Raw genomic sequence first — 21,391 nt, forward strand, 5'->3', positions numbered from 1 at the left:
TGACTCACAGGACCGGCTGCAGATGATGTGCGGCTGGTGGAGGTGGGCTCAGGCAGTGGGGATCTATGTTGCCTCAGGGTCCCTGTCACTAAAACACCAGCTGTGGTCACTGACACATATTTCAGTCAGTGGTGTCCTGTTCTTGATGCAAGTAGGCTTGTGATGGAAGGAGCAGGAAGGGTTTTCTTCTTTCATGTGGTCAGATCCCAGGGACGGAGCAGAGTTCAGATGTGAAAGTGCTATGTGTAAGGTTTTCAGGATGTATTTTCTCTTAGTTCATCCAGTGCGGCTTTAGAAGAGACTTCTGAAAAAGAAAGAAGAGACGACCTCGATCAGCTCAGCTTTCATCTGGAGCAGCATGAGGTGACAGGCCAGTTTTGTTTTATTGATGTACTAGTGACCCAGCGCGTGAAATCGTGTGAGACCCAGACCCGCGGGAAATAGCGTGAGACCCGGGACCCCAGACCCCAGACCCTGCTGCACCATGCATGCAGCCCCGCCCACCTGCCTCGCCACGCGCACAGCCTCCTGGTGACTGGCCTTTGGTTGTTACAGTGTTAGGGCCACTGGGTTTTTATAATATAGATAATTGACATGTAATATTGTATTAGTCCAAGGTGACAATGTAATGATGCGATATTTGTCCATATTGTGAAATGATCACCGCAGTAAGTCTAGTTAGCATCACCACACAGTTAGTTACAAATATTTTTTCTTGTGATGAGACCTTTTACGATTTATTCTTTGCAACTTTCCCTACAAGCCACCATGTTGTACAATATATCCCAGGCCTTACTTATTAACTGGAATTTTGTACCTTTTGACCCACTTCATTCATTTCTCCCACCCATGCCCTCTGGCAACCACCTGTCTGTTCTCTGTATCCATGAGTTCAGTTGTTCTATTTTTTTTTTTTTCAGATTCCACATATAAGGGAGATCATATCTTATTTGTCTTTCTCTGACTTGTTTTACTTAACATAATAGCCTCCAGATCCATCCAAGCTGTCACAAATGGCAAGATTTGATTCTTTTTTATGGCTGAATAATATTTGTATATATATGTGCACCCATATATCACCTTTTCTTTATGCATCTATTGATAGCAACTTATGTTGCTTCCATATTTTGGCTACAGTAAAGAAACGCTGTAATGGACATAGGCGTGCATGTATCTTTTCAAATTAGTGTTTTTATCCAGAAGTGGAATAGCTAGGTCACAGGCAGTTCCATTTTTAATTTTTTGAGGAAACTCCATGCTCCTTCCCATTGTGGCTGCACCAGTCTGCATTCCCACCAACGGTGCATGGGGTTCTCTTTTTTCCACATCCTTGCCAACATTTGTTGTTTGTTAATGTATTGATGATAGCCATTCCGACAAACTCCTTCAATTTGTTCATCCAGTTTGGAACTTGGCCCTTTTGTGTGCTCAATTGTCATAGGGGCAGGAATCTTGAAATTTAGGTTGATGTCACTCCTCAGTGATTTTTTTTAAGGAAAATGAGCTTACTGGTTGCATTATGAGGGAAAAGGAAGTATGAAAGCGTTGAGCCTGTCTCCTTGCCTGCCTGCTTTTCTTTTCCCCATAAGGATGCTTGGCTGGGCCTGTTGTCAGGGCTGCTAACAGCAGCAATCAGAGACCCTGTCCTCCTCTCCCCGAAACTCTTGAGCAGGCCCAGCACCAGACCTTGCACCGGCTCTAGATGGGAAAGTGCAGGGCAAGGAGAGCAGAGGAGGCTCAGGAATAAGTGGGTGCAGAAGCCTGGGAGCCCCATATCAAAGCAGGACCCCTTCAGCTGAGGCCCTGGCCTATGAGGCTGGTCAGGGAGGCTGAGTGGCCTGTGAAGGATGGGGATGGGGCGGGGGGAACAGGTGAGGCTTGACCCTGGGAAGGGGAGGTAACGGCAGGGGGTCTGTTGGGCAGGGTCAGCCTGGCGCTCCTGTGGCTGGTGTCCTACGTTGGCTCTGTGAGCATGAGGAGGACTCCCTCACTGTGGGCCCCTCGCTTTAGCAGAGCCTGCCCTCCTCAGGGCCGCAGCCAGCTATTTCCCTCTGGACAGGATAGGCAGCACAAGAAGACTGCATGAGCCTGCATCGCTCATGGGGCATACCTGGGGGCAGTGACAAGGCCACCAGGCAGAGGCTCACTGAAACGTTTCTTCTGTGTGACTTCCCCAAAGGAGGGCCTGTGCTTGCAAACTCAGTTAGAAGAGAGCCCACAGCACCAAGTGGCAGCCCAACAAGAGGCGGACCTTGTGGGGACCCAGGTGTTGGTACAGCGTGTGGGGCTCTTGGAAGAGCCCGGCCCAGGTGGGTGTCCCTTAGCAGCCAATGTGTGATTTGTGGGGAGGTTGGGAGCCTCGCCATGATCGACTGCCTGAGTCATCTGGGTATGCTGTCCCTTTACTCTGCAGAGCTGGTGGTCGGCTCGGGGTGTCCCCACACGGGTCCTAGAGTCCAGGGGTGGGACAGGGCCCAGGTGTGTCAACAGAGGGCCTGACTGTGCAGTCTCACCAGGGCTAACAGGAGGCTGTGGCAGCCAGGAGGTGGCAGATGGAGGAGCTGTGGTCATCCCAGGGGTGTGGCAGATGGGAACAGGTAGTGGCCTTGCTGTGGTGAGAGTGGATGTAAGGCCAGACACAGATTCCAGAAGGGCTTGGGCAGCCCAGATGCCTGGTGTGCTAGCTTGGGACAGCCCTGGGGGTGGGCACTATTGTGTTCCGCATAGAGCTCAGGAGGTGAGGCAGAGAGTCCCATATGAGGGTCTGGTGGGTTCAGAGTCCCTCTGGGTACTCTGGCACAAGTGCCCATCTTGGCTCAGGCTCCCTCAGAGCTTGTGGAGCAGATGAGAGGGGGCACGACCCTGACAGCCGAGGTCATGCCACACTTTTTTTTTTTCACGCCACACTTGACATCTACTCCTCATGGTTCTCCTTCCTGCGCGAGAAGTGCCCCATGGCCACCATGCAGCACATTATGGTCCTTGGGCATGATGGACACATCTGATTACAGTCACCTGCTACCCGACCTGAAGGAGCAGAGTGGGTGGCGGGACAGGGTTTGTGCAGGGGCAGCATCGGGTATGGTTCTGCACATTGACTGCTGGGCCGCCAGTCGTGTTCACTCCTGACACCAAGTACACACAGGAGTTTTTAAAATCTGAATTTCTGTTGTCTGAGGCATCTGAATACAAGTGTCCTGTCCCTGTTACGTGGGTGTCCTCGTGGGTCATGCCTGTCTTTTCTGTCTCCTTCCTCGTAGAGCTTGCTTGCATGCATCTTCCGGGTGTGCAGGGCCCAGCTGTGGAGGTGGAGACCAAAGTGGCAACAACAACCTTGGGTTTGGAAACAGAGGTTAAACTCTCAATGCTTCAAACAGAGCTCCAGGAAGAAATCAATCTGTTAAAAATAGAAAACCGAAATTTACATGAGAAGCTGCAGTGGGAAATCCGCCTGAAAGAGGACTTGGAGAAAGTGAGTTGTGAGTCCTTATGGCGAGGCATGACTGCCACTTCCACTGCGACCTTGTGGGAGCAGTGGCCTGGGCCAGAGGATGGATAGGATGTCAGGCCACACATGTGCACGATTAGGAGCGGGTTTGGTGTCTCCCTCAGTGGGAGTGAGCCTGCTCCCCAGCTGAGTCCAGAGCTCGGGCTGAGGGAGCCGCTGGGTGTCTTCAGAGGATGCAGGAAGGGGCTTGAGCCACAGCTAACTTCAAGTCTTGTCCCCAGTGCCTCCAGTGGAGGTGTCTCGAACCCCCAGGCTCTCCTGGGACCCTGAGTGATGAGCTTGCTGCTGCACCATTGTGCAGGCTGATAAACACAAACATAGACTCGCTGAGTTATTGAAGGGCTTCATTATACAGCAGCACAGTTTTATCACTTTGTAGGAATATTGTAATTAAGGTGACTAGAACTTTTAAGTCTTTTCCACATGTGGAAACTAGTAATAAAATGGCAGCCCTCAGTGTACCCTTGTCAATAACATCATGAAAAGGTAACGAACTACACACTCTAATTAAAAGGCAAAGTTTGTCAGAATGGATTTTTAAAATACCCAACTATATGCTGTCCATATGTATAATATAATAAATACATGCTCTTTTCCTTCAACTACTCACATAGCTGCTTAAAACCCTTGGCATCTGTACTAAGGGTCTTGTATGTTAATGAGAAGAATGATGGCTGGGGACCCCTGCATGCATCATATTTTCTCTTTATTTTGTATATTAACTATTTTTGGATTGGGTCCTGGACATTGTGGAGAGTCTGGATTCTGTTATATTCCTCTGAAGAGTAATGATTCTGTGTTTTAGTAGGCAGTTAACCTGCCTAGATTCAGAGTCACACACTCCTCTGGACTGAAGTGTACTGCTCAGTTCATTTAGTTTTTGCCAGCTTGCCCTTGGAGTCTGCCATCACACATGGGGGTCAGGCAAGATCCTAAATTTAGGGCTTGGTTTATTCCAGATTTTGCTCTCGGTCTCTGGCTCTGTCCTAAATCACTTTCCTCTTTCACTTTCCAGTCCCTCTGTTCAAATAAGTAAGATTATGGAATTCTTGTGAGCACAGCACACACAGTAAATCACCTAGTGCCATTTCTTTCAGATGCTCTCTGGGCCTTCAGGTAGTTTCTTATATTTTATCCAGAGTTTATAGTTGTGATCTCTGGGAAGTTTGGTCTCATTAGGACTTCTCAACCATCATCACAAGCAGGACCCTAAACTTCATTTTTAAATAACTTCTAAATAAGGAGTGGAAGTCAGTCTTACATATCTGTTTTGATTTTGTTTACTTCTTTATTATGTTTAGTAGTTTGTTGACCTTTTTTTTAAAAAAACTACACACCAGGATATTTGCCTACTGCTTTCTGATTCATCCTCTGTTTCACAAGATACCTCATTTAAAAGTATTAGTTTTAGCTCATCAGCCTCTTGCTCAGGTTCCTGTATAGTATCCTGGAATATAAATTTCAAGTTGTGCAAGTCCAAAGACTTGAACTACTGACACTGTCTGCTGCTCTCATCTCCCTCAGACTTCTATTCTTCTTGCTGGTGGTGCTTCAGCTCTGTTAGGGGTCGAGTTGGCCTTTTTATCAACAGATGACCTGTGATATATCAGATTTTTCCCTATTGCTGGTCTAGGTGCAACAGAGAAGGCCTTCAGCCCGTCTTTGGGTTCAGTTCAGTTAGTTTTTGTCCAGGCTTGCCAACTCCAGACAGAGCTGTTGGTTCCATGTGGATACCTTTTACTTAAGCAAGTAGTGTAAGTTTGTTCCTTTTAGGTTTAATTCTGTTCCCATCAACACACAAAGCAGTCCCATTGCTCTGCTCAGCACAATGCCTATATGTTGTGGAAGCTTCTCTGTCTTCAGAGATGGATTTTGATTTTTGCTGCCAATAATTTTTAACTTCTTTCCTCTTAAATATAATTGTTATCTATAGGGAAAACATAATTTAGTTGAAGATCATCAGGAAGAACTGAGGAAAGCTAAGGAGCAGATTCAGCTAATGAAACAAGAACTCAAAGAAAGAGAAGCAGGGTGGAAAGATACAAGCGAAGCCCTAAAGAGAGAAGCTGAAGAGAAGTTAACCCTGATGCTCCTTGACCTGAGAGAACAGGCTGAATTGGAGAAACAGTCAATAATAAACGGGTTTGAGCTTCGAGAAATTGAAATGAGGCAACTCCAGGATCAGCAGGCTGCCCAGATCCTGGACTTGGAGGGGTCCCTGAAGGAGCAGCAGGGCCGCCTGCGGCAACTGGAGCTTGGCCTTGCTGGGGACGAGTCTCTGCAGAGCGGCCAGGAGCTGAGCAGTGAACTGGCCCTGGTGGACCAGGACCAAGACCTGGAGCTTGCTCCCCCCAATCTGAAGAAGGACTGCGCCCTTCAGCTGATGCTGGCCCAGAACAGGTGGGTGACATTCTTGTAGCAGTTTGTTAGTTTGGCGCCATCTGCCTGGCTCCACGAGAGACCTGACCCAGGACACCTGGTAGAGGGTGGGAGGCAGATCTGGGAAGACGATCTGTGGGCTCTCAGTGATGTCCTGAGTCCTGGACACTTGTTCTTCATCCTAAAATGAGAACGGGACATTTGGCTCTGTAAACAAGGTGTGCTGACATGTCATTTTTGTTCTGTTTGCACATTTTAAAATTTCAGTAGCACAACTGTAGACCTAATTTATTATAAGGATATGTAGTTCACATAAGTTTTCTGTGTTTTTCTTAAACATATATAAAATTTTTTTTTTTTTTACTAAAATATGTACATCTCCAGGTTTTAAATAGATTTAGAATGTGATTTGGTTCTTTTTCTGTAAACTTGGCCTATCATGTCAGGATTTTCGTGAGTTTTGGGGTCAGTGGACATGCTGTTGGTTCTGCTGCTTCTCGTGTGTCAGTTGCTCCCCAGCATCATGAGGGAGGTGCGAGAGCTTCTGCTCTGGGGTCTGAGAACTTGAGTTCAATCCTGATGCATCATGTGGGCACGAAACCTGAGTGCTCTCAGGTAAAGGTTAAGTGGGGTAATCCATGGAAACGCCTTTTTCGAATCTGGTAGACACCAGCATGTAAAACTAGTCACAGCTTTTGTTTTTGTGAACTCACCAAGCCGTGCCACTAACATAACGTGGACCAGTAGAGGTTCCAGGCTCCTCCCTGTTCCTGGTGGGATTCTGGGTGCTTTAATGAGAAGGCATCTTCCTGCCTCTGCTTTGCCAGCCAGTGCCTCCTGTGGCTCTTTTAATTCACGTTTGTTAATTCACAACTGAAGAGTGTTTCTGAGGTCTTTTGAATGCTTTTTGTGGGCATGTGGGCTCCTGTGAGTGGTCGTGCTGCCTCTTTCCTGTCGAGATCCTTCTCTTGTAACAGTCATGCCTGCTTTTCCGTCGTGTCTGTTGGGAGCATACATGTGGCTTCTTGCTGTGGGTCCTGTGTCCTCCACTTCAGGCTGTGCCTTGCTGGGGACGAGTCTCTGCAGAGCGGCCAGGAGCCTGGGCTCTGGCCTCTGAGTCCTCCGGCTTCATATGGCCCCTTTACTCCACTTACTGCTGGTGGTGTGCTCTCAGACCATTTGTGGCAGAGGGAGGAGTAAGGACAGTTAGACCCATGAATGATGACCTTGTCAATAGAGGTATTTCCTGCGGGAAATGTGAAGAGGTTGCTGCTTTTACGACTACATGTTTTGCTGTCTGTTCACTTTGCATGTCATCTCAGGTTTTTAGAACAACGTAAAGAAATCACAGAGAAATTCACTGCAGAACAAGATGCCCTCCTACGGGAGGCCCAGGAGAAGCACGCCAGCGAGCTCCAGCTCCTGCAGGAGAAACACCAGCAGCACGTTCTGTCCCTGACAGCAGAACTTGAGGCCAAGCACCAGGCCAGTGTCGAGGAGCTAAAGGCTATGTTCCAGAGAGAGCAGTGGGCTCTTTCAGAAGCTCGTGTGGCTGAACTGCAGACAAAACATGCTGCTGAAATCCATGCTCTGGAGACGAGACATTTGTCACAGCTGGACTCTGTGGAGTCCTGTTACCTGTCTGAAATTCAGGCCCTCCGGGATGAGCATGGGCGGGCCCTAGAACTGTTGCGAGGGGACCTTGAGGAACAACTGCAGAAAAAAGACTCTTCTCACCAAATGATTTTGACTCAGGAGTTAGAGAAACTTCAGCGGAAACATGATGAAGAGCTTGAGTCTGCAAAGGGCAGCTGGAAAGCTGAACTGAGCACTGAACACGCTGAGAGTTTGAGGGCCCTGGCTGCAGAGCTTCAGGGGGCTCACCAGGTGAGGACCGGGCCCTTTCCCTGTCTCAGGACAGGTGTCTTCCAGTGGCCTGTGTGATTCACTGCACTCTTGTGTGTCCATGAGTGTGCACCTACACGAGTGTGTCAGTGTCTGTGCAAGCCCGTGTCTGTGTGTCTCACTGTTCCTTTCAGTGGTGACTTTGGTTTCCTCATGAGGTAGGTTTAGAACAGTGAGTTTTAAGGGTTTCTTTGTTCACGTGATCACAGACTTTTTGGGAAGGCTTAGGGAAGTGTGCATATGATCTCACTGGCTCAGAGTCCTCCTCGTGTCTGTGCTGGCCCTCTCTGTGAGCCTGGCATTCCAGGGCCTCAGCTTTGTTTTGCTCTTGTGCATATGTACCCTTGGCTTTCCTTTGTGGGTGCTCCATAAAATTAACCCTCTGTCATGTGTCAAGAGCAGTGACTTGAAGTTTGGTATGAAAGGGAATTTCTGGAGAAAGCCCAGGAGCCCTGGGCTGGCACCCATCTTTGTAACCTGCATCTGTGTGTCTTGAATAGGATATGTGTATTTGGCCTAAAACTTTAGAGTCACAGTAGATGGGGCTGCACTGCCCAGTTTGTGGGCCAGCTGGGCATGTCAGGCCTCCAGGGGCAGACTGTGTCAGATACTGCAGGGTGGGACGTGTGCCTTCAGTTCTACAGTGTGGGTACTGAGGTAGGGTGGGTGGGGTGCAGTGTCCTGTGGACTCTCTTGGCAGGAGGAATTGGCTGGAGCCCTGCTGAATCAGAGGCGCCTGCTGGAGGAGGAAAAGAGTGTGGCCCTGGACCGGGTGCATGCTGAGGTCCTCCTCCTGGGGCAGCAGCACCAGGCCGCCCTGCAGGAGCTTGGTGACATTCACGCAGCTGAGATGCAGAGGCAGTGGGCAGAGCAGCAGGCATTGCAGGAGAGGGCTATGCAGGTGAGCTGCTCCGAGTGTGCATAGCAGCCCCTTCTTGGGTAGAAGAGGAATCTGGGATCGCCGGGCCTCCTGGGGCTTCTCATTGGAATGCACACTGCTTGTAGATGGTACAGGGCATTGGTGAAGCCTGTGGGGCTGCTTCCTGGGTGGGCCTTGGACATGCGAAGAGGATCCAGGATCTATTAGGAGCCTGGCTACCAGCCCCTCAATAGTCTCTTCTCTGCAGAGCAGTTCCTGCCTTGTGTACCCCATAGCACACCTTAAGACTCCAGGGCCTGTGGCTGGATCAGGGGCATGGCTCCCCACAAACTCCGACCACATGTGCCCTCTGCTCCTGGCTCCTGTGCTTCTGCTTATTCTCATGGCCACGTGCTACCTTGCTTTTCCTATGACATACCAGCGGTGCTCTTCTCTGAACGTGTCCTTGTCCCTTGCATGGAAACTCCTACTCTCTCTTCTTTTCATCAAATCACCTTCTAAATGAGCCTTTCCCTGACTGATTAATTTGTCTCCCACCTCCTCCCCTCTGGCCCCACAGCACTGTCTCCCAGCAGAGTATGTGGCAGGTTGTGCTTGTCCTGTCTGTCCTCTGCTCTGTTTGTTGTTGCATCTCTGGGCCCAGAGCAACATCCAGACCGAGGCCTCCCCAGGAGCGGGAGCTCGTCAAGAGGGGCTTTGATGCAGGGGCCAGCCCTTGCTCTTCCTGCAATGCGCGCCCCCCCCCCCCCCCCCAGCCCTTGTCCCCTAAGCGTCTCCTCAGCCCCTTCATTGTTCCTTTAGGTTCCCCTCCACTTCTTCAGGGTCCCTTCAGCTCTCTCAGTGTCCCCAAGCCCCTTGAGTTGCTGTCCTGAGGGGCCATCACAGAGGGTTACACGGCCTCCGGGAAGCTGCTTCACTACAGCGAGGAAGAGTGGAAGTTGTAAGGTGGACAAGCCATCGACCTCTCATTACCTTTATTGTTCAGTTGCTCTGGTAAAAGGCATGTGACAGTGGGGTGCTGGCAGGTTCTGTGAGCTCCTGTGTGAGGGGGACACTCTTCCCCATGTGTCCAAGGGGCTGGAACCCACCTGGGTGGCAGGCCCTGCAACCTCACTGCACAACTATAGTTTGCAGTTCAGGACCCAGGGACAGTGTGTCTGGGTGGGTTAGCACCTCAAGTGTGGACAGCTGTCCCCCTCTCCTGAGGTGCTGCCCTGAGACCTACAGACACGCTGAGGGTGTCTCAAACTCTGACTTACCATCCTCCCGCTGAAGAGTCCCATCTCTGACACATTCTTGCCCATTTTATCTGTTGGCGACATGAAGAGCCATACACACTTTGAGACTGCTTGTCATTTATGTTTTTTTTAAAACTCGTGTTGACTATTGTCTGCTCCTAGGGCATTTGGGGAGTCTTTTTCCAGTTGTGGTACCAGTTCAAGAATGTTATCCCTTTACTCTGCTAGTAAGGATGTGAGTGTTAGGTACTCTTGAAGTGACCTTTTGTCTAGCTTATTTTTTATTTCTAGGAAGAAAACAATGGGACATACTGTTTCTGCTCCTATTTTAATGTTTTAGTGGAGGAAATTTTAACATACACAGGAATAGAACAGTTCAGTAAAACTTCATATCTGGCTGCCCGGTGGAATAGGTGGCAATCATAGTGCATCAGTACTCCCAACCCCCAATTATTTGAAGCAAATTCCAGATGTTTTCAGTATCTCTCTACTAAGTAAGGTCTTTTTCTCTCCAATGTAACATAATCATAATCCATTCTAAACTAAAAAATCAAGTTATTTTTAAATTTCATCCCATATCGAGCCCAAGTTGCAGTCTCTTCCTCTGGTTTTCATGTCAGGATGCACACATGGTCCCATTTGCACTAGGTATGTTTTTATTGCTTCCTGGGATGTCGGCTAACATTTCCCCCTATTCCCTGTAAACATGCCTGCAGACCCTTACAATGATTGGAGTCAGGTCCATGACTTGATGCGAACTCTTGTAGGTATTGGCATGTTCCTCCTGCGGTCTTCCCTCAGGCTTTACTGCAAACAGATATTACATAAAGCCTTGCTGGGCATTTCTTGGGATGCCAGGATCATCATCCTCAAAATAGCTGGGACACACTGTTCTTCCTCTGCGAATAGGTCTTATCTGGGCTACAAATATCTTGCACCTGTTGAAAAGCTGTGTCACTCATCAGAAGACTGACTTAATGTGTGAGGTGATTGGATCACTTTACAGGTTCCCTCCCTCTGGGGTGTGGCTGTGAGAAAAGTGCTCTGAACGTAAGCTTGGTTTCCTTTTCTTGGAGATGTCCCTCCATGAAGGACCCTTCCTCAGGTGGTAACACCAAGCAGGGTCTGGAAAGAGAAGTAAACCATAGTGTGACCAGTACTGTTTGCTCAAGGCAATTTCATCTTTTCTTGTTTAAAAAAAATCTATTTATATGATAATTTTTGAAAATATTAAGAGAACCTGTGGTCAGTTTAGATATAGTTTGAATGTCTTTATTACTATGTTGATGTTCTTTGTGCAGTACTATTTACTTTTTATCTTCTCCAGGCATATCTATTGTTTAAAATAATTTTTTTAATCCTCACCCGAGGATTTTTATTTATTATTGATTTTAGAGAGAGAGGAAGGAAGAAGGAGAGAGAGAGAAACGTTGTTCGGTTGCCTCCCATATGTGCCCCAACCGGCGATCAAACCCACGACCCTTCAGTGTTCAGCACAGCGTTCTGGCCAAGGCTCTATTGTGTTTTCCTAATGGTTTATATATATGACATTTTCTCTATAATTCTGTGGATTTTTAGAAAAACTCAAGAACATATTTTTCTTATGTTGGCCTTAACATTAAAACATGGCAAATTAAACAGAATTTTACCCAAGCCTGGAACTAGAAGTGATTGTCTATAAGGGATCTGATGAGTGGATAGTCTTGTGAGTCGAACCTTCTTTGATTCTGTTCATTCATGCCAGGGGTGGCCTAAAGATGTGCACTCCTGCCCAATATCCAAAGCCCCGGTACTGGGCCTTTGAGGTTGCACATTGAGTGCTCTCTGCACCCTTTCCTGAGTGTGCCTTGGCTACCCTCCTGCATGGGTTGGAAGGGCCCCCTCTTCCCCACCCTCAGTACGGCCTCTCCTGGCTCCTACGTGACTCTGGATGTTCTCCAGAATGCTGACATGTCTGATCTTGGCCTCCTTCATGGTGCACTTCTGCAAGGTCCTGTGCCAGGCTTGGGGGCACACTAGGCAGGACAGGCACACTGCTCCTCATAAGTGGATAGTTGGCATGGGGCTTTGAGTTTGCTGCTCTTCTGCTTAGTTTGTGTGTCTTGTTAGACTTTGTGTATGTCTGTCAACTGCCTTAAAACCCTTCCTGAAAGTGAAGGTTAAAAAATAAGTGATATGCTTAGCTTTCAACTGCTTTTAGGAATTGCAGTTCTGTGTCGCGGGTGAGACGAGGAAGGGGCTTGACATCATTGGGGGCTGGTTCTTTGTTTTTTTGCCAGCTTAATGTTAATAGTTTAAAAAATTATTCTACATATATAACTTCATTCCTTCCTCCATTGTGCCAATGTTGTTGTGCAAAGTACATATGTATACATTTTATACTCATTGCTCTATGCAGGTGTTTTTAAAATCAGATAGGAGAGCCATGGCTAGAGTGTTGGTCCACGCACTGAAGGGTCACAGGTTCAATCCTGGAGGGCGCATACTTAGGTTACAGGTTCCATCTCCAGTCCTAGCTGGAGTGCATGTGGGTGGCAACCAATTAATGTGTCTTACATCAATGTTTCTATCCCCCCTCTCTTCCTTCCCTTCACTCTCTAAAAGTCAGTGGGAAAAATATCCTTTGGTTAAGATGAACAAAAATAAAGAAATAAATCAGATAGGAGTAAAAAGAGTTACCAACAAAAACTACATTTGTTTTGTCTTTTATATTTATCTGAATAGTTAACTATACCAGTGTTCTTTATTTCTTCACGTGGATTCAAGTTGCTGTCCAATGTCCTTTCACTTTAGCCTGAAGAACTCCCTTTAGTATTTCTTCAGAGCAGGATCATTAGTGATGAATTCTCTTAGTTCTTATTTATCTGGGAATATCTTAATTTCTCATTCATTTTGGAGAGTTTCCTGGATTAGAATTCTTGGTTGACAGTCTTACTCTTTCAGCTCTTTGAATATGTCATCTCACTGCCTCTTGACCTCTCTCTGCTTTATGAGGAGAATTTAGCTGGGTATTCATCTGCTGAGGGTCCCTTGTGTTGCATTGCTTCACATTCATTGGTTGATTCTGGTATGTGCCCTGACAGCATTTTTTGTTTTTAATCATATCTTTGTACAGGGTGAATTTGAACGTGGAAAGGAGGCTGCTTTGCATGAAAAAGAGGAGATGCACAGATTGGAGTGGGAGCGGACGCAGTCTCTTCACCAGAAAGAGAAGGAGTCTCTGTCCCTGCAGCTTCAGGAGAAAAGCAACCAAGTTCTGCAGGTGTGTGGATAGTCTTTGCTGCTTAGTACTTGTCTGTGTGGTAAAATACGCATAACATGAAATTTCCCACTTTAACCATTTTTAAGTCATCACATTCACACTGTTGTGCAACCATCATCATATCCATCTCCAGAACTTTTCCATCTTCCCAAAGTGAAACTCTGTCCCCATTAAACTCTAATTCCCCACCTTCTCCCCCAGCCTCTGGCACTTACCGTCTACTTCTTGTCTCTATGATCTGACTATGTGAAATTATGCAGTATTTCTCCTTTTGTGACTGGCTCATTTCACTGAAGATAATGTCCTCAGGGCCCATCCATGTTGTAGCAGATGTCAGAATGTTCTTTCTTCTTTTTTTTAAAAAAAAAATGTTGTTATTGATTTCAGAGAGGAAGGGAGAGGGAGAGAAAGATAGAAACATCAATGATGAGAGAGAATCATTGATTAGCTGCCTCCTGCACACCCACGGGGGATTGAGCCCATGACCCAGGCATGTGCCCTTGACTGGAATCAAACCTGGGACCCTTCAGTCCCCAGGCCGACACTCTATCCACTGAGCCAAACCAGTTAGGGCAGAATGTTCTTTCTTTTTAAGGCTGAATATTCCTTTGTATGCATGTTGATATAAGAACTTATATCAAATCTGTAGAGAATTTTCATAAAGAGTTTATTTGAGCCAAACTGACTACATGCCAGAAGCAGGATCTCAAATCCTCCAGGGAATCAACAGTTTGCATATCCTTTTATGCATTTGGCATTAAGGAGGGAATGTGAGGAAGATTACATGAAGGTGGGAAAAGACAAGGTGGGGATTAGATTATGGGATAGTTAACAAGATCATGTCTCCCTGGAGGGTGGGGGGGCGGGATGTTAAAATAACAATTTAAATTTTAAAATTTAATAGAACTACTTTCTCTAGTCAGTTTTGTTAAGATGCTCATTTTTCTCTCTTCCTCTTGATCACATATTAGGACTTCCTCCCACTTTTGGCAGGGGGAGGGAGCAGGACAGGCTGAGGAGAGTCTGCTGTCCCACAGGCTTTCTGAATAGAACCGACCATCCTGATGGCCTGTGTGCCCTGGCCACCAGTCATGGGTGTGGCTAACCTGAAAGTCATGGCTATGGGGCTCACTGCAGTGAGGCCCTAGGTGTCCACCATCCACTGACTGCCATCTACTATATACTATACCAGCCGGGGCCACAGTTTGGCCTTGAGTGGTCTGCACATGCAGGTCCATGTGCTGGCAGCGTTTGGTGTACATAGTTCATCTTCTGAATCTTTGTTCATTTTGAGTCATTTTTTGCCATCTTGAAACTTATAATTCTGTTTCATTTTCTTTAATTTTTCCAGCTACTAGGTGACAGTCTGATGTAACCAGTGGTTTATGGAATCCCTGTTCCTTTCTAATTTCCCTCCAAGCACAACATTGAAACTGTGTTTAGTTTGCTGGTTTTCCCTGTAGTAAATTGGTTTCAAAATCACACTCTTCTCTTTCCTGTGGCTTGTGCTTTATTTTTGTATTTTCTAACATTACTTTATGGGTCCCATGCATGTGTTCCCTCGTTCATTTTTTTCACTCTACAAACCTGCTCTTGGATGAAGGGACATCCATGGCAGTGTGGCGCTGTTCCTGCACTGCTTCTCCATCTGCTGGTGGCTCCTCCTGGCTCATCCTGGTCGAGGCCATGGGCACGTCAGACTGTTGGTCCCTTGCAGCCATGGGTTGTCCAGTTGTCTTCCAAGGAGGTGGGACTGGGGTGCTGGTGGCCCCACTGGGCACGTGTGTGGTCTGTTGTGTCCTCTGTTCTTTCATCCTCTGGGACAGTGGTTCTCAGCCTTGGCTGCACATTAGAATCACCTGGGAATCTTTTTAAAATCCTGATTTCTGGGCCTCATTCAGGAGTTTAGAAAGATTCCCAGGTGATTCTAATGTGCAGCCAAGGTTAAGAACCACTGCTCTGGGAGGACACCCATGTTCTCATTGGTACACTGGACCGAAACTGAGAAGTCACCACTGTTGGCAATGAGCTCAGGGGAGAGGGCTCAGGTGCTCAGGTTTCTCTGTTGCTGGAAGACACTAGTCCAGTGATGGCGAACCTATGACACGCGTGTCAGAGGTGACACGCAAACTCATTTTTTTGGTTGATTTTTCTTTGTTAAATGGCATTTAAATATATAAAATAAATATCAAAAATATAAATGTTTGTTTTACTATGGTTGCAAAATATCAAAAAATTTCTATATGTGACACAGCACCAGAGTTAAGTTAGGGTTTTTCAAAATGCTGACACGCCGAGCTCAAAAGGTTCGCCATCATTGCACTAGTCCCTTCTCTAAGCTGCTCAGATGGCTCAGGAGCTCATGGTAGCTGGTGCCGCCCACCCACCCAGCCCATTAAGACTCTGCGATCGACTTTTGTTTTTAGAGAGAATTTTGTAAGAGGGATGTTCACTTGCCTGGCAACTGATTTTTATTCTGAATTGGTCCCTCCCTCCCCCTCTGGACTGACAGGCTGGGAGGGTTATATGTTTCATTTTTGTATTCAGAGAGAAGTGGAGCAAAGACCTTATTAATAATTTGCCCTGACCAGTTTGGCTCAGTGGATAGAGCGTCGGCCTGCGGACTGAAGAGTCCTGGGTTCGATTCCGGTCAAGGGCATGTACCTTGGTTGTGGGCACATCCCCAGTGGGAGGTGTGCAGGAGGCAGCTGTTTCCCTCTCATCGATGTTTCTAACTCTCTATCCCTCTCCCTTCCTCTCTGTAAAAACTCAATAAAATATGTATTAAAAAAATAATTTTCATTTTTTGCCATATTAAGTGGGATGATGAAATTTTTGGTGAAAGTACCTTACAGAAGTTTATTTGTTTTTAAAATAGGTTTTTATTTCAGAGAGAGGAAGGGAGAGGGAGAAAGGGATAGAAATATCAGTGATAAGAGAGAATAATCGGCTGCCTTCTGCACACCCCTCACTGGGGATTGAGCCCACAACACAGGGATTGCCCTGACTGGGAATCGAACTGTGACCTCCTGGTTCATAGGTCGATGCTTAACCACTGAGCCACTCCATCCAGGCTAGAAGTTTATTTTTAACCAAATTGTTTTAACTAAAGCTTTAACAATTTTTTCTCAACAGCTAAAAGACCAAATTTTATCCTTAAGTCACGAGATAGAAGAGCACCGTTCAGAACTGGAGACACTACAGCGAAGGCGGGACAGGGAGAACCAGGAAGGCACGAACCTCATCTCAATGCTCAAGTCTGACGTGGACCTTTCTCACAGTGAAAGGTCAGCTCCCTCCTCTGTCGCTGCTGCCTGAGCACGATGATGGGGAAAACGGGCCCTTGTGCTGCATGATTTTTATCATTTAAAACTATTTTAAACATTGAGAAAAGTACTGAGTAATGTCCAGACACCTGCATATCCACCATTTCGCTTTGCCAAAAGCCTCACATTTGCCAAATTACGGAATTTGATGTTGTAATGCAGGCACCATTAGTAATCTGTCCCTTTGTCCTATTTGCTTGGGGATTTCATTTGAGAAATAGGTTTTCACTCTGACGCCACACAGATCCTCCCCCCCCCCCCCCCCCCATATTCTCGGTTTTAGTTTTTCTTTTCCTGTATATAGGTCTGGAGCGCGTCTTGAACTGTTCAATTCTTTATTTGCATCTGATGTCAGGAAATTCATTTTTGTCTGTCTGATTAGTTCCTCAGCATCCCTGTGAGCAGGCCTTTCTCTGGGCCCCTCCATTTGTGCTGTGCCCACCAGCTTGTCTCTGCCCAGGGTCTGTGCTGACCTCAAGGGTCAAGAGAGACCAGTGGGGGTGGGCAGTTGGGGAGGGAGTGGGGAGCAGGCTGATGATTTACAAATAATGAACTCTCTGATTGGGCAACAACTTGTTTTGAGTTCCTTCTGTTCAACCTAACTTACCTGGTGAAATTTGTGTTCGTGAGCTCATCTGCAAAACTTTTAAAAAGAATCTCAGCTGTTTCAAAATGGGACTTAAGAGTATGTGTATAAAAAGATCACATCAGGCCCTAGCCGGCTTGGCTCAGTGGATGGTGTCAGCCTGTGGACTGAAGGGTCCCAGGTTCGATTCTGGCCAAGGGCACATGCCTGGGTTGCGGGCTCGATCCCCAGTAGGGGGTGTGCAGGAGGCAGCCAATCAATGATTCTCTCTCATCATTGATGTTTCTATTTCTCTCTCCTTCTCCCTTCCTCTCTGAAATCAATAAAGAAATATATAATTTAAAAGAAGGATCACATCAGGTGGATGAGAGACGATTGATCCCTTGTTTGCTTAATAAGTTGTAAAATGAAGGCTTTGAAAAGCAGGCTATAGTCTAACCATGGTGCTATTTTAGGCTGGCTTGTTAAACACAGGTCTAAGCCTGGTATATCAATAAAGCTAATACTTAATTCTTTCATTTCTTTAAAAAAAAAATTATAACACTGTGATAAGCTTGCACCTTTACCAGAGCATTTTAAGCTATGTAAATGTGGAATCCTGATAATAAAATACAATTGTATGTGGCCTGTACATTGAATGAATGAATATGAATGAATGAATGAATGCATGAGAGACAAGGTGGGGTAGACAGGCCTGGCTTATTCCTGAGCTCTATGTGCGGGATCCATGACTTTCTTACTGCTCAGGGTCCTGAGCCAGGTCTCCTTTCATTCTTTTGGAAACTTTGTAATTCTCTGTGAAGACGTGCATGCTTTTCTGGCACTTGTTTGTAGCTGCGGTTGTGGTTTGATTCGGACTCCTCAGTTGCCCTCCCTGACCTACCATCTCTGTGATTATCCTCTCTCCTCCTGTACACTAAACCCAAGGCTTTTGCATATGCTGTGCTCATCCTCCCTGTGTCCTTGGTAGCCACCTGCAGGGGCCTCGGCAGCAGCCAGGGAGCAGGCCCCCCTCCCCTCCAGATTTTTGTGCTTCATGCAGTCTTCCCACTGTCTCCCCTTCTCTCCTTGCACTTCCTGCTTGTGTCCCTCATTGGGAATGTTAGCTCTGCAAGGTGTGGCTGTTTGTCTGTTTTGCTCAGTGGTGTCTCTCTCCCTGTGCTGGAAGCAGCGCCTGTGTGGGCCCATTGGTAGGGAGTGCATGCGTGAACAGGTTGGGGTGGGCAAGCCTGTGTCCCGCCCACTTCGGCTCCATGTGGCTTGTCTGGCTTGCATACAAGCTGTATCAGTTTGCCCATAGCTACGTCCTAGGCAGGGTCATGTGATAGAGGATCCCCTGCTTGGAGACAGGGCAGCTATGTCCTGGTCCTGGGAAGAACAAACCACACTAACCTGCTTAGTCTGTGCAGCTCCAGGGAGAGGCACCGGAGAACCTCCGTGCCCTTGTCCTGTGGGTCAGGTGTGATCACCTGTCTCAATAAGGGCAGGGCCCTGAGGGTCAGAGAGGCTGTGCCATGGGGATGGGTGAGGCTTGTGCGTTCCTATCTGAGGGGAGAGCAGCTGCGGGGATGGTTCTACCTGAAGCCCTTGCCCTTTGCTGGTTGACTGGAGGCTGATTCCAGAGAAGCATGCTTGAATAAACAATAATGGCATCTTTTAAAAATGAAGAGCAACAGCGACAAGTCGCAGAGCCACTCTGCTGGGGTCCAGGCTGAAGGCCGCGCCCGCTGTGCTTCCCTTCCCAGGATCGCTCTCCAGGATGCCCTTCGGAGGCTGCTGGGCCTATTTGGAGAGACAGTGAAGGCTGCCATCTCCCTGAAGAGCCGGATCAGTGAGCGCGTGGGGCTCTGCCTGGAGGACGAGAGTCCACCCGATGCGAGGCTGGAGGGCCAGGCCCCGTCTGTAGGTGAGCACTGGATGGGCCATGTACAGCCCTCAGGCCCAGGGCGCCAAGTGCCCCCTGGGCTGCATCCCTTCTCCCGCTAGCGCTGGCCAGCCCACTCCTTATTGAGATGGGGTGCTGTCCCTAGTGCTGTGGGCATGCTTGTCCCTGATGCCGAGGTCAGGGTCAGTGTGTGTGTCTCCGTGGTGCAGGCTTTTGTGTTTTCTCACTTTGTAGCGCCAGCACTGGATGAGACGTGGCCTGGGCTTGATGTGGCCCCGCCAGAGCTGGATAGAACTTTGACAGAATGCACTGAGGTGTCTTCCATGGCTGAGATCAGCAGCCACATCTGTGAAAGCTTTTTCATGAGCCCGGAAAGTACATTGGAGTGTGAGCAGCCCGTCAGGAGCATCTACCGGAGCCTTGGCCTGGCAGTGGATGGCCTCCTGGAGATGGTTCTGGACTCCTCTAGGCAGGTGAGCCGTGGCCCACTCAGCACCAGACTCGCCACCCATTCTTTGCTCTGTGGCTCCATTCTGGCCTATGTGCTGATGCTCTGCCTCAGAGAAGGGCTGTGGGTGAATGAGTAAGTAGGTTAGGTAGATTGGCAGACCTTCACCGGGCATTTCTGTTTCTCACCAGCCCTGCAGGGTGGGGATGGACGCTTTGATTCTCCAGGTGAACCCGGTCTCTGTCTTCTCCAGCACCTGACGTTTGGGGACTGAAACTGTTGATTCTGGTGCTCACACCCCCTGACTCCTCCCAGGTCACTACCAGCGATGTCTTCCTCCCAGGGTCCGCTTGAGGAGTCTTTTCTGAACCAAAATTCTTGAGATAGTGGACTTGCTGTGAAAGAAAAATAAAACCTCAGCATCCTTAGATGACGTGTAATTTAGCCCACTTCTACCTTTCTTTACGTACTCCCCTTCAGCCGCTGTCTTCCCACCTCCCACAGGAACTTTAATTTCACATTCATTATTTATATTCAGAGATTATCATTGAAAAAGGGAATTATTTTTGTTAACCTTTTAGAACATTTTAGACAATTAGGAAAGACAGTACATAGGAATAATTGAAAGTAGTAAAGAGATTCTTTTTTCCAAAGTTTACCCAGTTAAAAAATAAGCGCTCTAGCCCTGGTCGGAATGGCTCAGTTGTTTGGGCGTCATTCCGTGCACCAAAAAAGTTGCCAGTTTGATTCTTGGTGAGGGCACATGCCCAGGTTATGGGCTTGATCCCCAGTAGGGGGTATGCAGGAGGCAGCCGATAGATATCTTGCTCTCACATTAATGTTTCTCCCTCTCCCTTCCCTCTCTAAAAAACAAGCACTCTTTTTTTAAAAATATATTTTATTGATTTTTTACAGAGAGGAAGGGGGAGAGAGAGAGAGTTAGAAACATCGATCAGCTGCCTACTGCACATCTCCTACTGGGGATGTGCCCACAACCCAGGTACATGCCCTTGACCGGAATCAAACCTGGGACCTTTCAGTCCGCAGGCCGACGCTCTATCCACTGAGCCAAACCGGTTCCGGCAGCACTCTTTTTTTATTATTAATTTCTTTCTTTATTGTTTAAAGTATTACATATGTCTCCTTTTTCCCCCATCGACCTCTCCCCGGCCACTCCCAACCCCCAGGACAAGCCCCTACCGCCCCAGTGTCTGTGTCTATTGGTTATGCTAATATGCATCCATACAAGTCCTTTGGTTGATCTTTTACATTCCCCCCACCCCCCATAAGCACTCTTATGTGGAACTCTACTGTTCACATTGCAGAAATACTTGAGTAATTTTCCCTCCTCAGGGCAGGTGGGCAGAGCAACAGTGTCGAGACCTTGCGGTGTCTCTTTCTCATCCTCCTTCCCTCCCCCCCTCACCTCTAGTCTTCTCTCAAAACCTGGATAGGTTTGGGCAGCAGCAAACAAGTCATCAGGTGCTTTTGATTGTGCCCCCGCCCTCCCCAATGCCATTCCACAGAAACAGATGCCATCCTGTGAGCATCTGGCACCTGCAGGTATCACCCAGCTGTGGCTCCAGCCTGGTGTCCAACTAGGTGCCCTTGTCTGATGTGGACCCACACTTGCTTTTCCTGTGTTCTGCTCCCTAGAAATTTACCTCATTGAGTGTGTTCCACAGGGAGTTCGGCCATCCCCACAGCAGGGAGAAAGAAGGTGGGTTGTGTGGGAGAGAAAGCAGGGCAGGTTTTGGGGGAGGGGTTAGTGGAGTAGAGCCTTGTGGGAGGTGGGAAGGGCAGTGGCTGAAGGGGAGTGAGGGCCCCCTGTTTGGGCCAGGGTCAGTGGTGGGGCTGCCCAAGGGCTGATTGGCTTGGGCAAGTGTTTTGAGAGGACAGAAACTGGGAGGTGGCCCATGGCAGAGCATGAAAAGAGGTGGCCTTGGGAGCTGTTTTCAAGATAAAACCAGTAGA

General features: G+C 47.8%; 1 protein-coding gene across 13 annotated transcripts in view; it reads left to right on the forward strand.

The window, feature by feature from the left end:
- Positions 1-21,391, forward strand: part of PCNT (pericentrin) — a 92,423-nt gene that overhangs the window by 23,277 nt on the left and 47,755 nt on the right. For 8 of the 13 annotated variants that reach the window (XM_059686738.1, XM_059686730.1, XM_059686737.1 and 5 more), the window contains exons 11-20: positions 276-363; positions 2,180-2,309; positions 3,261-3,472; positions 5,442-5,908; positions 7,210-7,774; positions 8,493-8,693; positions 13,026-13,172; positions 16,308-16,459; positions 18,830-18,990; positions 19,204-19,442. In XM_059686738.1, the coding sequence (XP_059542721.1) occupies positions 276-363; positions 2,180-2,309; positions 3,261-3,472; positions 5,442-5,908; positions 7,210-7,774; positions 8,493-8,693; positions 13,026-13,172; positions 16,308-16,459; positions 18,830-18,990; positions 19,204-19,442 (2,362 nt within the window). The remainder of the gene's footprint in view (positions 1-275; positions 364-2,179; positions 2,310-3,260; positions 3,473-5,441; positions 5,909-7,209; positions 7,775-8,492; positions 8,694-13,025; positions 13,173-16,307; positions 16,460-18,829; positions 18,991-19,203; positions 19,443-21,391) is intronic. The other 5 variants (XM_059686739.1, XM_059686740.1, XM_059686743.1 and 2 more) reach the window with 3 other exon arrangements.

This window comes from Myotis daubentonii, chromosome 3, assembly GCF_963259705.1.
Source record: "Myotis daubentonii chromosome 3, mMyoDau2.1, whole genome shotgun sequence".
NCBI classification, from domain to species: Eukaryota; Metazoa; Chordata; class Mammalia; order Chiroptera; family Vespertilionidae; genus Myotis; species Myotis daubentonii.